The 16246-nt window shown below is 41.2% G+C and overlaps 1 protein-coding gene across 1 annotated transcript; it reads left to right on the forward strand.

Annotated features, from left to right (window-relative positions):
• Positions 1-6549: 6549 nt before the first annotated feature.
• Positions 6550-15929, forward strand: LOC107387467 (uncharacterized). Its single transcript, XM_015962445.3, has 4 exons — positions 6550-6913; positions 8847-8987; positions 14374-14562; positions 14644-15929. Exons 1-4 carry the CDS (start codon positions 6673-6675, stop codon positions 15663-15665), a joined length of 1593 nt encoding a protein of 530 aa, XP_015817931.3. The 5' UTR covers positions 6550-6672; the 3' UTR covers positions 15666-15929.
• Positions 15930-16246: the final 317 nt, after the last annotated feature.

Raw genomic sequence — 16246 nt, forward strand, 5'->3', positions numbered from 1 at the left:
CCTAAACGTAAGGTGATATCGCTCTCATTTGAATGGGTGGCAGCTCTACTTTGCCATACATTTCTATTGTTAAATAATAATGACCCACACTCAGAGGATTCCAAAGTGCTTTACACTACAGTGTATTCATCCATTTACACACATGTTTACACCATGGTGGCGATGAGCTACAATGTGGCCACAGCTGTCCTGGGGCACATTGACAGAGGCCACAGGCACCATCAATCTCTCCAACCACAACCAGCAGAAGGCAAGGGGGGTTAAGTGTCTTGCCCAAGGACACAACGGCAAAATTATCCACCAGGAGCCAGGATTGATCCTACAGCCTTCCGATTACTGGACAACCCGCTCTATCGCTGCCAGTGTTCTTATTTTATAAGAGAAAAAGCAAAAAATTGTCCCATTTCACCCACATATGCTACATATTCCTACTTAGCTTATCTTGTATGTGTATGTTAACTTTATTAAAGACACCCAAATAGGTCCATGTCCATCCATTTTTTTATCTGTACCCGCTTGTCCACACAAGGTCGTGGGGGGCTGCTGCCTATCTCCAGCAGTCTATGGGGATACAGGCGGGGTACACCCTGAACAGATAATTGCCAGTCCATCACAGAGCGACACAGAGACACACAGGAAAAACAACCAAGCATGCACACACTTACACATACGTACAATTTATATAGACCAATTGACCTGACTGTCATATGTTTGGACTGTGGGCAAGGCCGGAGTAACGGCATGGGCAACTGGGCAATTGCCCAGGGGTCCACAAACTCTAAAGGGCCCAGGCCCAGGGCAGCAGACCTGCCAACCTGTATGCATCTTGCGTAGCCAGTTCACAATTTGGCATCTATTTATGCTGGTACGACTCACCCCTCTAAACTACGCAAAGAGCTGCAGATACGTGAGTTGAGTTCTGCGGCAAATATGCACGTGAGGTACTCATGTCTGACAACACGACTCAGCGGCGTGGTGAAGAAGTTTAAGCCAGTCATCGTAGAAAAACTATCCTGCCCAATAGCGTAACACCCCTGCCCCCCTCCTCCCTGCTTCGTCCTGTCCGCTGCTCCTCTCTCCCTCCAGTTCGCCACTGGCTGCTGTTCTGGTAAGGTAAACTGTGTGTGTGTGTGTGTGTGTGTGTGTGTGTGTGTGTGTGCATGCGTGCGTGTGTGTGTGTGTGTGTGTGTGTGTGTGTGTGTGTGTAAAAATTTCCATGCAGTATATGGGGAGATTACAGCGTGAAAAGCAATGGAGTTGCAAAAGTCCGCAAAAAAAAACGTCGCACAAGTGGTACTCAAAAAATGTTGACAAGGTTGGCAGGTCAGGGGTAGCAAGGGCACGAGCAAAATACTGTATCTGTAATCTCCCGCTTTATATTAAACAAACTGTCCACCCGGGCTTTTGCGCTGCACAGACGCTTCGCTGCCTTTGACTTAACTTCAGATTCAGAAATGTTGCATACAAATTTGAGTTAAATATAAGAAAATAAAAGATTTAGGTAAAAGCAGCTTTAAATACAAGGGTCTTTAGCTGTTTTTTTTTTAAGTGTCCAGACTGTCAGGAGTCAACTGCTGTCTAGGTCCTAGCCATGGAACGCTGGACTATGCCTTCTCCACGTCAGGAATGAGGTCCTGTGCCAAGTGGAGGAGTTTAAGTATCTCTGGGTCTTGTTCACGAGTGAAGGAAAAATGGAGTGTGAGATCAACAGGCGGATTGGTGCTGCATCTGCAGTGATGTGAGCGTTGTACCAGTTTGTCGTGGTGAAGAGTGAGCTGAATCAAAGGCAAGCTGTCAATTTACTGGTTGAGGTATGTCCCAACCCTCACCCATGGTCACAAGCTTTGGGGTAGTGACAAAAAGAACGAGAACGTGGATACAAGCGACCAAAATGAGTTTTCTCCACAGGGTGTCTGGGCTCTCCCTTGGAGATAGGGTGAGAAGCTCAGGGAGGGGCTCGGAGTAGACCTGCTGTTCCACCACATCGAGAGCATCTGTAGGATGCCTCCTGGGTGCCTTCCCTGTTGAGGTTTTCCTGGCACGTTAAACCAGGAAGAGACCCAAGGGAAGACCCAGGACATGCTGGAGGGACTAGGTCCAATACCACACCCTACTCCCTTCTGTGACGTACACTCATGCCACTTCCACATCAGCCAGTCCGGGCTGGATGACGTCAGGTCTGGGTCCTGCACTGTTAGAGATTGTTCACACGCACTTCTCGGTAACGTGTATCTCTGAGCACGTGAGCAGGGCAAAAGATAGTTGGTAAGTAAGTAAGTATGTAATTTTTATTTATATAGCACTTATCACATAGAATCATAAAGTGCTTCACAGAGATCAAAACAAAATAGAAACAAAGTAATAAAATCATCCATCCATCCATTCATTGTCTGAACCCGCTTTGTCCACGTAGGGTCGCGGGGGGGTGGGGGGGTGGGGGGGTGGGGGGGGGGGGGGGGCTGGTGCCTATCTCCAGTGGTCAATGGGCAATCAGGCGGGGTACACCCTGGACAGAGAGCCAGTCCATCGCAGGTCATAAAATCATAAGGATCTCAAAAGAGAATTAGCATCAGAAAAAATTAAGTCATAAAATTATAAAATTTCATAAACAGATGAAAGATGATTACAAATGTGAGTTAAATATAAGAAAATAAAAGATTTAGGTAAAAGCAGCTTTAAATACAAGGGTATTTAGCTGTTTTTTTTTAAGTGTCCAGACTGTCAATGCTACGTAAGGATAAAGGAAGTTCATTCCAAAGTCAGGGTGCAACAGTCTGGACGGAGCGATCACCTCGACTTTCAAAACTGGGCTTTGGAACTTCTAGAAGGTTCTGATGCGCGGAGGAGTCCGCGGTGTCTCCCTTATGGTAAATAAAAGCAGATGTGAGCAATCTCTGATATTGCATCCAGACACTTTTATTGTATCTGTCCTCCTTCTGGCTTGGAACTGTAGGATGTCCAAGGAAGATCCTGCTTTTCTTGCCTCTGATTGGCTAAAAGGCATTTAGCATCAAACCATCTTCCTTTGCTAAGTGCAGATCCTCCCACCAACAGAACTGGTGTTTTGAGTAGTTTTGCAAAGAAAATGCAAAGCACTATTCTGTCTTGTTTTGTGAAACAGATTTTGTTCTGTGAAAAAAAAGTAAATTGTGAACTTATAATAAATCTTGTTACATTTATCACACTGTTGGATTTACTTTATATCTGTTGGCTCTCAAGCATCAATATGATCTTATTAAAGCAGAGTACATAGGATAAACATATGTGCATTACATGTGTATGAAGTAGAATGAAAGTGCCGTATTTTGTCCAGCTTTTGTCAAAGAAACTGAAACTGATATGTTGCAAAACAGCCCCGACTGGTTTTTATGGCACTAAGTTCACATTTTCTTCAAAAAACTTAAGATCTGGCTGCAGACCTAAAAAGAAAAAACCTGCAGTGAGGGAAGATCAATATAGATGTCTGTGGGGAGGACGGCTTTTTAAAAAAAACTTGAAAGAGGAGTCTCCTCCCTTTCCAGTTGGAAGAATGAAAACATGAATACAAGTCAACAGGGCTGAAAGCTATTTTCTAATCTGCTTTGCCTTAAGCCCTGCATCGCACATATGTTGTACTGCAATTTAAATGAAAACTAATGTGCTTTTACCACACCAGTCATGTACTTTGAGATTGATCAGCTTGTAAATGTTCGTAATTAGCATGACTACAAATCAGACATCGGCATGTTATATGAAGTCACCACAGAATCTCCTTTCCCTATCACGGCTGCTACTTACCACTGTAGTGAATATGTCATTACATTTAATTAGAAACCATAAAATGTGAAATATCACAAAGTATGAAATATCACCTTAATGGCTCTTTTAATAAATTTAACCAGAAGATCTGATCTTTTTATTGCAGGGATTGAGCAACACTTCATATCAACTTCAAGAAAAGACAGTGAGTCAGGCTTAAAAGTTTCAAGATTTATTACTAAACAAATTAAACAAGACTAACACTATGTCATGATGAACTAAGGTGGAGTAAGACTGAGGATGGTGTGTGTGTGTGTGAAAGGTGTTCAGAACCAGCAAATCCGGAGAAACGATTAGTTCTGATGGGAGTGAAGATGATGTTTCGCTCTAAGCTTTGGTTTGGAGATTTATAACACACATCGAGATGCCATTCTGTTGGTCTAAGTACCCTTGGCGGAAGACCCCGTTAGATCAGGAATGTCGAGGTCCAGCTTGACTTCCTCTGGAACCGAAGCCGGTAGAAAAGCAACGGTTGCCGACCAGACCAGTCTTGAGATACTTCCAGGTCACAACAGTTTTATTGGCATCTAGCAGGACCCTCAAAAGGGTTTGTGATGGTTCAGCTTTTATTCTGAAAGGAACCGTTGCAGCAGGTGGAACATGTAACAGATTTAATCCATCTTGTCGTTAGGTTCTTTCGGCTTTAAGAGGAAAGCTACGGATTGGCCACTTCAACAACTTCTCTAGAACACTTTGAACTGATGTTAAGATGACGTGGGCATAGTTTTATGATATGGATGTTTTGACTTACGGTCAAATCAAAAAAGGACAACAAGAGGGGATGTACCAAGCACCAACAAAACCACGCCTCGTGTCAGATCTGGAAGGTTCTGATTGGATCAGAAAAAGGAAATGTGTCATGTGACTTTAAGCATTACATGGATGAGAAGGTCTAGTGCAGCTAGTTTAAAGTTATATTACTCATTGAAAACTACTGATCATAACATTGTCATTGTCACAGTCTGAGGTGTATTCCTGCTGTCACTCCCTGTCTCTTGAGTTTTCCCTCTGCAGGTGGGCGTGTCTGGAGGTTAACCAAGCTGCAGCAGATCTGCTCATCAGCCGGCCAGGTGTATTTAAGCAGCTGAGAGACTTCTACACTTTGCTGGATGATTACTCTACCTGGGTACCTTCTAAGCCACCTCTTAGTATTATATTTGAGCTCTTTGGACCTTTTGAGATTTTAGATGTGTTTTTGGATTTTTGCATTTACCCTTCCTGCTCTTGTTCACCAGATAAAACCTCCACCTTCATCTCTGACTGACTGAACTCTGGAACTCCTATCATCTGGATCTCCAACCTGCTTGTCTCTCAGCCGCTCCCTGGCCAGAACCACCTCCAGCTGCCCACCTAAGCTTCCTGGACCTCCACAAACTCAGCTCCCTCCACATCTCACCTTTTGGATCTCAGTCCCAGGAAAATCCTCTCAGCTCAGATCGGACCACTCCTCCCTCGAGTTAGTTCCCTCCTCTCCAGACTTAGATTTCCACACCACAACATGACATTCATTTAACAAATTGGTTCACATTTTATTATTGGACTAACACTTTGTTTGATTAGCTTATTAAAAATAGAGTTCTTCTGATTTATTAAAAAGAAAGTGTACATATTATTCTTGAGCTGGAAAATAAGAAACAGTTTAGAAGCAAAGCATGAGACCTTGAGCAATATCTCATGCAGATTAGTTCTTGTCAGAAACTTCTGGTTTTGCTTTGAGCAGAGCAAAACAGAGCAGGGCCTTTTAGGTCAGAAATGGACAATTCATCACGCTACATATCCCCCCTTTTCAAGGGCACGGTGGTCCGTCAGAGACCACCTGACGTTGAACACAGAGGCCTGAAGGGTCTACGTCGAGTATGCTTGATGTAATTTCCCCGGCAGAGGCCAAAAGGGGCTAATTTCCTTTGGAGGGGTAAATCCTTTGAAGGTGTTTAATCATAAGTCAGCAAATCCTTAATATATCCACGTGGAGGGAATAATTTGAAGCAGTATCTTTGATCATTGTAACTGCACTTAACGTAATCCCAAGTAGGAGGAAGACGAGCAGCAAACAGGTCAGGTCCCAGCGAGCGAAGTATCCCAGCAGCAATAGCCGGAATCACGGACGTCCAGGTCCCACGAGCCGGAATACCAGTCAGGGGGAGTAGTATCCGATGACTAATCATAGGTCCACCCCCAGGAATCGAGGGTCATCAGCGAAACTCAGCAGAGGAGAGAGAGCACAACACAGGGCACTTCAATGTAGACACAACAAAATGGTGTCTAATGTAAATCAATAAAGAAAAAGAAACCTGTCAGTATGAGTACCTGCATGTACTATGTGTAGCAATTATGTGAATAGAGCCCAAGTGAAGAAATGGATGCAATACACTACATGTACTGGAAAAAGTGTTGTAAAAAGAATATAGTTATTAAACCCTATACTGCATTCTATTTTTCCCATATGTATGGGAAACCAGACCATTGTGGAACGCGAATGGAAACAGTTTAACATGCCATTTGCTATTGTAGTAACCGAAACAAAATCAGAGACTAATTAAAAAAGTAACAAATGTGGATCTCTGAGTATGAAAAATCTACTAATTGGAGAAGAAAATAAATGTAAATTAGTGATATAATTCCTAAAACACAGCTGTAATAGAGTTTAGTTTTCCCTTTTTTATTCTCTCTCCCCCTCGACCCACACTCCAGCACAGTAGCAGGCGGAAATGCAACTACAAGCTAGATGCCACCCGCCATTAAACAACAGAAGAAGAAGAAGAAGAAGAAGAAGACGAAGAAGAAGACGCGTGGCATGACGGGATAAACGAGTGTGTTCAACGGAACAATCAGTCGCTTTGTGTGTGTGGCTGTGAGCTTAAAAATCTGTAGAAAATGGTACACTCGTGTTGTGTGAATGGCTGCCGTGCCAGGTCACACAATTACAAGAGACAAAAACTTGATAATAGCATTAGATTTTTTAAGTTTCCTTCTTGGAAAAGAAGTTTTGGAAATAAAATAGGAGAACTAACAAAGAGACGTCGAATGGCGTGGGTCGCAGCTGTCGGAAGGAAGGACATAACTTTCAAAACCGCACCTTCCCACATGCGTGTTTGCTCGCTGCATTTTCACAAAGGCAAGTAAAACAGTTGTTTTGTGTAAGCGAACTCACAGATTCTGCTTTGGGGATGAGGCTGAAGTCAGCTTCCGATTCGGAAATGGTTAAAGGGCAATTACACCCAAATGTTCTCTACTTTGACCATCTTTAATCTGCCCTAACTCGAAAACTACAACACATACACTATTCAGACCTGTACTGGATTATTCCATACTAATAGCAGATTACATAAAACTTAGTTTGTGATTTGTGAAACTTCAAGAAAGACAGATTTATACATTTTTTTAAGAATCTAGAACTTGTTTAGCCAAAATACCTACAACACCCACACTCCAAACCTGGACTAGATTATTCTGCACTACTAGCAGAACAGTTAAAACCACCATTGGGATTTGTGAAAAATCAATAAAGCCAGATGTTAGCATTTCCTCTGCATCTAGACCACACTAAAACAGCTGTAATTTCAAAACTACAACATCTAGACCGTTCAAATCTGTACTAGATTATTCTGCACTACTAAGTCGTTTGATACCTTTTAATGGTACCTTGTTTCACAGACCAGGTTCAAATGTAAAGCACTTTTCAGGACAAGAGAGCTTATGGAGCTCATGTAGAGATTTACTTAGATTTGTTATCGCTTGTGCACTAGGGGCACTTCGTTCAGAAGGATTCAGCAGCTCACTCAAAATTCATATAATCTGATAGTCGCAAGACATCGCAGAAATTAAATATTAAAATTCAAATTGTTAATGCGACCTCGTGTTTCATTTTCTTGATCCAATAATAAAATTCTAAGAATGAAAAATTACCATAACCAAGAGCCTAACTGTTTACAAACACTCCATTAAGCTCAGGATTAAACTGATCAGATATCATGTGCTACAAATTGACATACTTTTTTTTGTTTTAACCTTTCTCTGTTCCTTTCCAAATTTCATGTAAAATTAATAAATCAAACTCAGTAATAGACATTCACAATGGAACTTCACTGTCAAACTTCAAAGTTTTGCTCATCCAATCTTCTAATTCGCATTTTGATCAATAATGGACTATTTTAATTATATTTATGTAATCTGCTATTAGCCTATAATAATCCAGTACATGTTTGAAGAGTGTGGGTGATGTAGTTTTTGCACAGGACCAGTTCCAATGTAGTGTATTTGCTAAAAAAAAAATCATAAATCTGGCTTCCTTGAAGTTTCACAAATCAGAAAAAGGTTTCACAAATCACAAACTATGTTTTATGTAATCTGCTAGTAGTCTAGAATAAACCAGTACATGTTTGAAGAGTGTAGGTGTTGTAGTTTTCGAGCTAGAGCAGATTAAAGATGGTCAGAGTATAAAAAAATTGGGTGTGATTGCCCTTTAGGCAATTCCCTAATCGGAAGCTGACTTCAGCCTCATGTTTTGGGGCCATATAAAGTCCCAAACTTCTGCATAAATGGAGGGCAGTTGATTGCAGATGTGGGTAGCAATTTACTCAGAAACGGCTTTCATCTGCTTAAAACGTATTGTTGTGCTATTAATTTGTATAGTTTCTTTCTTTTTAGTCTTTAAAATATCATAACTTGTCAACAACTTTATATGTTTTTGTTTGAAAGATGACATAATTTGAAGATTGAGTGCTCAGTGCTCAAGCAGTGTTTTACTAAATATCTTTTACTGTTAGTGGAGTAATGTTTTTGGGCTGCTACTTTTTACTTGATTATAAATATGTTGAAGAAATGCTACACTTACTCAAGTGATATATTTGGGCACTCTACCCACCCCTGGTATAATGTAACAGTAATAATAACACATAATTGTGCAATAACACATTTGCCAAAGTGTGAGCTTTCCTCATATGATTTAAGAGTGATGCTTGAATGGTTAACCAGTAGCATGTCTGATCCAGTAGTTAGAATAAAAAAAATGGTTGCATCCAACATTAACAAACCACATTTGATTCCAGGTCAACCAGCATATGAAATGATGGAGACCGACCCTGACTGGGCACCATCCCTTCATATGGGGCACAATTCGGTGAGGCCAACAGACACTTCACGGGCAGCACGGCGAATGGCACGATTGCAGCTGCGGCAAGAGACGTCAGGTGAAAAAAAGTAGTCAGAAACAGAATGAGGAGGCCACTCCATATTGGTGAAGGTGAACGTGCAGTTGAGGGTCAGGCATCACACGCTACTTTCAATAGTAGTTTTGCTATGCGTTATTTATTTTTACTTGAATAATATTGTGAATTATTGCTACTCTTACTTCAGTAAAATCTCTGGAAGCTCTACCCACTCTTGAGTAAATTCACTGAATGATGAGCAAACATATTTTAAACAAAAAATACACCGGATACAGACACACACCTACGGCTTATTAAGGGACTCCACCTGTTTTTACACAAGCTTTTTTGATGTAGTATTCTGTCTGTTCTGCTTGTTGCGTTTTGAGATCAAGTGATTATACAGTAAACACCATAAACTGTCACGGAAATACTATTAACCTTGTTTCACGACATATTTATCATTATAAATTCTAAGTATTGGTATTTAATTGCAAAAAACTAGTTAGTCTTTTTTATGCTTACAATTTAATATGTAATTTTGTTATTTATTTGTATCAATATATTTTTCAATTTAGTGTCAAAAATAGAAGGTTGCCCATAACCTTATGTTTATTTTATGTCTGATGATGTAATTCTAAAAATATTAAATAAGATGTTACTCAGCACCCAAGTAGCCTTTTTAACAAATACCTTTTTACTCTTGCTAAAGTAATTTTTGGCTTCTTTTTTACTTTCATTTGAGTAAAAATGAAAAAAAAAAGTAGTGTTACTCTCTAGTACAATTTTTGGGTCCTCTGTCCACCTCTTTTCTCGAGTGAAAGGGGATCACTGAAAAAGCTTACCTTGGCAGAGACGACCATGTTATTTCAGTCTTGCGTTTAAAATGTTAGCAGATCTTACCCAGCCATGTGTGAAATGTTCATATGCATCCAGTGATTTGTAAGTTTTAAACTGTTGATGTGTTTACACACCGATCCCAAACACTAGTTTGTAAGAACCAATGCGGTAGTTTGAGGCAGTAATGAAATGACTGAGCTCCATTTGTTTCCTTTGAGGTCGTAGGGATCTACATTGACGATTTATAGACAATTTCTGAAAATACAGATCCTTAGTTTCCTTCACAAGGTTATTCCTGTAAAGCCGGGCATACACTGTGAGACTTTTTCACTTTTTTGAGCCGATTTTCCACTCGTGCGAGAATCCACAAGATTGGGGCGAGTTTTGCGCTGAGCGTCGTGTAGTGTACAGGGGGTTACGAGAGGCGATTAACACCACGTGACCAGCTACCAATCAGCAATCGTGAGCTCGCACGGACTTCTGGCGTGTTTGATATTTTGCTCGTCCCTCGTGGGAGTATCGCACTGTTGACAGGGTATCCGCGGGTCCTTAAAAAGTCTTAAAAAGTCTTAAATTTGCTTTTCCAAATTTAAGGCCTTGAAAATCCTTAAAAATGACAAATAATCCTTAAATCTAGTTTCCAAAGGTCTTAAATTACCAAAGACCCAATAAGCAAGATTATTTTATTTCTATAAAAATTTTCATGAATTTCTAGTTAGTGTTCAGCATTTTTTGTGTGTGATGTTGCCGTAAGCGGAACCGTACACATTCAGCTGGTTGTGAAAGGGGGCTATTTTTAGATGAGCACATTAGCTGGTTAAGCTAGTGGGAGTTTGCGCCATGGGGAAGTGCAAGTTTAATGGTAACTGGATGGCTAATCCCACGTTCACGACGTGGTTAGCACCGGCCCCAGGCAATAGCTGGAAATTATAGCTTGAATTTAATTTAAAAAATAGCTTAAATTTGGTCAAAGTGGCCTTAAAAAGGTCTTAAAAAGTCTTAAATTTGGCTCCCTTAAACCTGCAGATACCCTGTGTTGAAGCGGCGCTGCGAGCAGCTGCGACCCAAAAAGTATCAGAACCGCTCACGGCGCATGCGCAATCATGCATCAACACCGCTCGCCCGCTATTTCCCTAATAACACACGTTGTTCGTTTTTATTTCTACACGTTTTTTTACTCACAAAGATTGTCAAGAAAGCATGTTTGTCGTGGTCATGTCTGATTAAACTGATCACAAAACAGATTTACTTTCTTTATTTCATTTTCCTCATCCAACCCCCATAAATCCCTGTGTGTCCTCCTGCAGCACTCCCGAAGGACAACAGGCAAAACAAGACAAAAAGTCTGATGTGTTGTGTAAAAACTGCTATTTTTAGCAAATTTTTTAGGTCTGACGTGTTGCTACCAGACGTACAGTGTGAGCAGTCAGATCGCATCCGAGAACTGGGTCGTACAGTGTGAGCACATGACTCGTGAGATCTGCCCTGCAAGGAAGTCGTACAGTTTGAGCTGAAGCTGAGTGCTACGAGTGAAAAAGTCGCACAGTGTCCGCCCAGCTTAAGGGATGCGTTTGACCTTGTTCTATATTTTCATCCTTTTGACTCTTGTGTGCTGCTTTAACTTTGGCTGCAGCTTCCCCTAGCAACCCGAGTACACTAAAAATGGCGCCAGGGGATTGTGGTTGACAGGCAGGTCACGTGTCTGACAAAGACTGATTGGGACTCGGCCCCTGTTTCTTGGTTGGCCAAGGAACAACCTCTCTGCTTGAGCTACGGTGCCCGCGACCCAACCCTGGATAATCAGACAACAATCGGGAGCCTAGTCTCCTCACTTTCTGGTTGGCTCATGGATCCCCGGAAGAACGATAAAATGAATGCAAGTTAATGGGGCTAAAAGAGCTATTTAATGAAAACTAATGATGGGTGTTTCGACCACACCTGTCACGTACTTTGAGATTTTTCAGCTTGTAAAAGTTTGTAATTAGCCTTGTCTTCTTCTGCCTATCCGGGTCGCGAGGGCAGCATCACAACTAGGGAGTTCCAGACCATCCTCTCCCCGGCCACCTCCACCAGCTCCTCCAGTAGGACCCCAAGGTGTTCCTGGACCAGATCGGAGATGTAATTTCTCCAATATGTCCTGGGTCGACCAGAGGGCCTCCTGCCGGCAGGACCTGCTTGAAATGGCTCCCTGGCGAGGCGTCCAGGAGGTATCCTAACAAGATGCCCAAACCACTTCAACTGACTCCTCTCGATATGGAGGAGCAGCGGCTCTACTCCGAGTCACTCCCGAGTGTCCGAGCTCCTCACCCTATCCCTAAGGCTGAGCCCAGCCACCCCGCGGAGAAAACTCATTTTGGCCACTTGTATCCGTCATCTTGTTCTTTTGGTCATTACCCAAAGCTCATGACTATAGGTGAGGACTGGGCTGTAGATAGACTGGTAAATCAAGAGCTGTAATTAGCATGACTACAAATCGGACATCGGCACGTTGCATATATAACATCACCACAGAATCTCTTCTCCCCTAGAGTAGCTGCTACTTACCACATGGCCAGATTTATGGTGGTTCTTTCCTCCTGTGGGAGGTTTGCTGAACTTACAGCTATTTTCCCTCTGTTTCCTCCATGTCTGGTTCGATGACGTCACTTTCGTGAAGCGCATTTGTAGTCTTGGACTTATTTTCACACAAAACCTAAAATAATATTTCCCCCGTTCTAAAATAAGAAAATTTTCTGTATCAAAATGTGTCTTCGAAATTCGCGGACATCATTTGGGAAATCCATGGCATGTAACAAGCGGAATTAGAAAATAGCGTTTTTAGCCCCATTGACTTCCATTCATTTTTTTCGCTCTGTTTTGGAATGTGATTTGGAATCGTAAGATGTCCAGGGAAGATCCCGCCTTACTCGCCTCTGATTGGCTAGAAGGGCTCTACTACGACTGGCTGCTTCATTTAGCAGCAAACCGTCTTCCCTTGCTAAGTGCAGACTGTCCTCCTCACAGACATTCAGTCTATGGCCCTCCTACTACCAACAAAACAGCAGTTTTGGGGAGTTTTGTAAAGAAAATTTTTGCGCTATAATAACCATCCTGTCCTGTTTTGCAAAATATGTATTTTTTTACATTTGTTTTATTTAAAAATGTAAAATGTGAATTTATAATAAATCTTGTTGCATTTATCACACTGTTGGTCTTAGTTTATATCTCTTGACTCAACCGCATTGAGATTCTTATTAAAGCAGAGTAAATAGGATAAACGTGTGTGCCTTACCTGGGTATGAAATATAATAAAACTGCCCTGTTTTGCCCAGCAGTGTGCAGCAGGTCTGTTTCTCTTCTAGAATAATGAAAACTGCTGAAAAATAGGTCTAAATCAGCTTTGAATCAAATTTTTATTTAATGTTACACATTTAATCAGATGCTGAGTGATAAAATGCAACAAGATTTATTACAAGGTCACGTTTGACGTTTTTAGGTGTTTTTATCTAACAAAAAAACCTTAACTGGTATGTAGAGAAAGTGGACAGAATGGTTATTATAACCATGAGTTTACATTTTCTTAAAAAAAAAAAACTCATCAAGATCTGGCTGTAAACAACCCTGCAGCAAGGGAAGGCTGCATCCTTTTACATAAAATAGCCAGTCGTAGGCGAGAATTACGGGATCTTCCTTGGACATCCTACGATTACAAATCACGCCCAAGTGGTGGAGCTACTTGCGCCAGGTACTTGGAAAAAGTATCTGCCGCTGCACAGAACCACTCTTGTCTATTGACTGGGTGTCAAAATGCCTAAAACATGTGCTATCTATGGTTTGTTCAACTGTTCTAATTAGGACAAACAAACGTTTTTTTTCGTGTCTTGAAAGGAGTGTGCCACAAAGGGCTTCATTAAAAAAATGTACTCAAAGAAGACGGAAGAGGTGGATCAGTAATCTCCGGCTCACATCAGGAGGTACTAAAAGGGACAATGCTAGAGTTTGCAGCGATAACTTTCTAACTGGTAAGAATTTACCAAGTCTTAAAAACTTAATAATTGTTAACTTAATTCTACTGCAAAAAGCTTTGAGTGCTAATGTTGTTAGCAACTAGCTTAGAATCAGAATTAGAAGGTTTTATTGCCATGTGAGCGAGAAAGCACAAAATTAGGAAATTGCTGCGGTACTTGGTGCAAAAAAAGAGACATAAAAAATACAGGAAGTAACAATATAATCATGATAAAATAAAATATAAAGTGACAAGTGTAGGTACTAATCAGAGCGGCTCAGTTCAGGTACAAACACAACACAGGGTCATATAACTGAAACCAAGCGACTTGATTGGGCAGTCCTAAGAGTCCAACTGCAGAGGGGAGGAAACTTGTTGTGGTGAGAGGTTCTGGTCTGGATGGATCGGAACCTCCTGCCAGATGTGAGCGAGTCAATGAGACTGTGTCCAGGGTGGGACAGATCTGCTGTTATTCGACCTGCACGCCTCAATGTCCTGGGGGTGTACAGGTCCTGTATGGAGGAGAGTTGACCTTCTCAGCAGAGTGCGTGCCACGCTGCAGTGCCATAATGATGTGTTTATACTTTATTTTACATTTCTTAGGTTGGCCTAGTAAAGCAAAAGATGTTAAGTCTGAAGACTGGGCCTCTACTCTTAACCTGTGTTACCTAAAGTGTAACGAGGGGCCACAAACGGAAGCATGTAAGCAGCCATGCACTGAGGAGGTAGCTGACTTCAATGATGTTCTCAGTGATGGAGGCTCACCGATCCCTTATGTTGAATTTGTCGAAGGTAAATAAGCCTCTATTTATTTATTAAAAAAAAAAATCCTAAACCACATTATTAATAGTCACAATGATTGGATGTTTGCAGATGAGTGCCAGACGGATCTGACCATGGTCGACCTCACTAGGCTGGAGGATGCAGTGAAAGACTACACGTCTGATATCTGTGGCCTTAGGGAAAAACTTCAGAACACTAAATTCACTCAAGAAACCTTCCAGGATAACGAGAAAACAAAGTTCTACACTGGATTGCCCAATTTTCTAGTTTTGATGCAAATTTTTCAGCTCTGTGAACAGTTCATCACTGTGTCATCGATATCTGCTCTCTCCAAGTTTGAGCAGTTCATTATGGTACTGATGCATCTCAGATTAAATCTACAATTCCAAGACCTTGCTTACCGATTTAATGTGTCAACATCTACTGTGTCTCGAATTTGGCTGAAGATGATTCCTGTTCTCCATGAAAGACTAGAATTCCTCATAGAGTGGCCTGAGCGAGAAGTAACGCTGTCAACCATGCCCATGTCATTCAGAAAAGCCTTTGGTTCCAAAGCTGCAGTGATATTGGACTGTTTTGAAGTATTTATTGAGAGGCCTTACAACTTTTTGGCAAGAGAACAAACTTGGTCCAAATATAATCGCCACAACACAATAAAATTTCTTACTGGTATTTCTCCTCAGGGTTATGTTACTTATATTTCAAGTGCGTGGGGAGGGAGGACCAGTGACAAACAAATAACAGAGGAGTGTGGTATCTTAAACAAACTGCTACCTGGAGATATTGTACTTGCAGATCGGGGGTTCACTGCTGAAGACTGTGTAGAATTTTTCTGTGCTTCTTTAAAGACGCCTGCTTTCACAGAAGGGAAAAAGCAACTGTCTGCTTATGAGGTTGAACAAACAAGGAAGCTGGCAGGTATTCGTTTTCATGTAGAAAGAGTAATAGGTTTAGTTAGGAGAAAGTACCAGATTTTGCAGAGTAGGACCATGCCTATCGGGCACGTGGCTGTCAAATCAACTGACTCACTTGCATTGGTTGACAAAATTGCAGTAATTTGCTGCGCTCTGTTTAACCTTTCCGAGTCTGTTGTCCCTCTGGAGTCATGTTAATGCAATCCCATTTTGGAACACGTGTTCAAGTTGTAATTGTTCTATGTGTATTGCTAATCTTTTGAAATTAGTTTGAGCTTTAATAGCGTGTTACTGGCCATGTTTGTACATATTTTGTTAGGAAGACAATAATTAGGGACTTCTCATTTCAGCTTGAATTTAATGTGTTTCGGTATACGTCGAAAACACCGGTTTTGTGTATTTGTCAGTAGATGAGTGTTTCTTTTTTCAACTGCTGTTGATTGAAATACATATGTTGATGCATCTGGTAACATTTATTTGTGAAGTACAATGGAGTTTAATATACACTGTTATTTGAAATGTTTTAGAATACCTTTAAAATGCACATTGCAACCTCAGATACTGATTCAGTATAACTGATAACTTTTCACTTTTTAATTTGATGTGCAGCAAAAACTAAGTGGTAAAAACAACTGAATAACCTATCCTAATCTATGGGTAATGATATTTTCTCTTCTTCACACAAAGTTTTCATGACATTTTTCAGCCTCACCTGTTCCCTTCATCAGAAGAGTCACGTGACGTGTCTTGACAAATGTTCTGTCCAGGCTAGTCAGACT

The sequence above is a fragment of the Nothobranchius furzeri genome, chromosome 16 (genome assembly GCF_043380555.1).
Source record: "Nothobranchius furzeri strain GRZ-AD chromosome 16, NfurGRZ-RIMD1, whole genome shotgun sequence".
Taxonomy (NCBI): domain Eukaryota; kingdom Metazoa; phylum Chordata; class Actinopteri; order Cyprinodontiformes; family Nothobranchiidae; genus Nothobranchius; species Nothobranchius furzeri.

Bases quoted from the DNA above. Each gene is read 5' to 3' on its own strand.
- LOC107387467 (XM_015962445.3), top strand. From the start codon at position 6,673: ATGGTACACTCGTGTTGTGTGAATGGCTGCCGTGCCAGGTCACACAAT. The intron at 6,914-8,846 runs GCAAGTAAAACA...ATTTGATTCCAG, and splicing joins CTCGCTGCATTTTCACAAAG to GTCAACCAGCATATGAAATG. The intron at 14,563-14,643 runs GTAAATAAGCCT...GGATGTTTGCAG, and splicing joins TTATGTTGAATTTGTCGAAG to ATGAGTGCCAGACGGATCTG.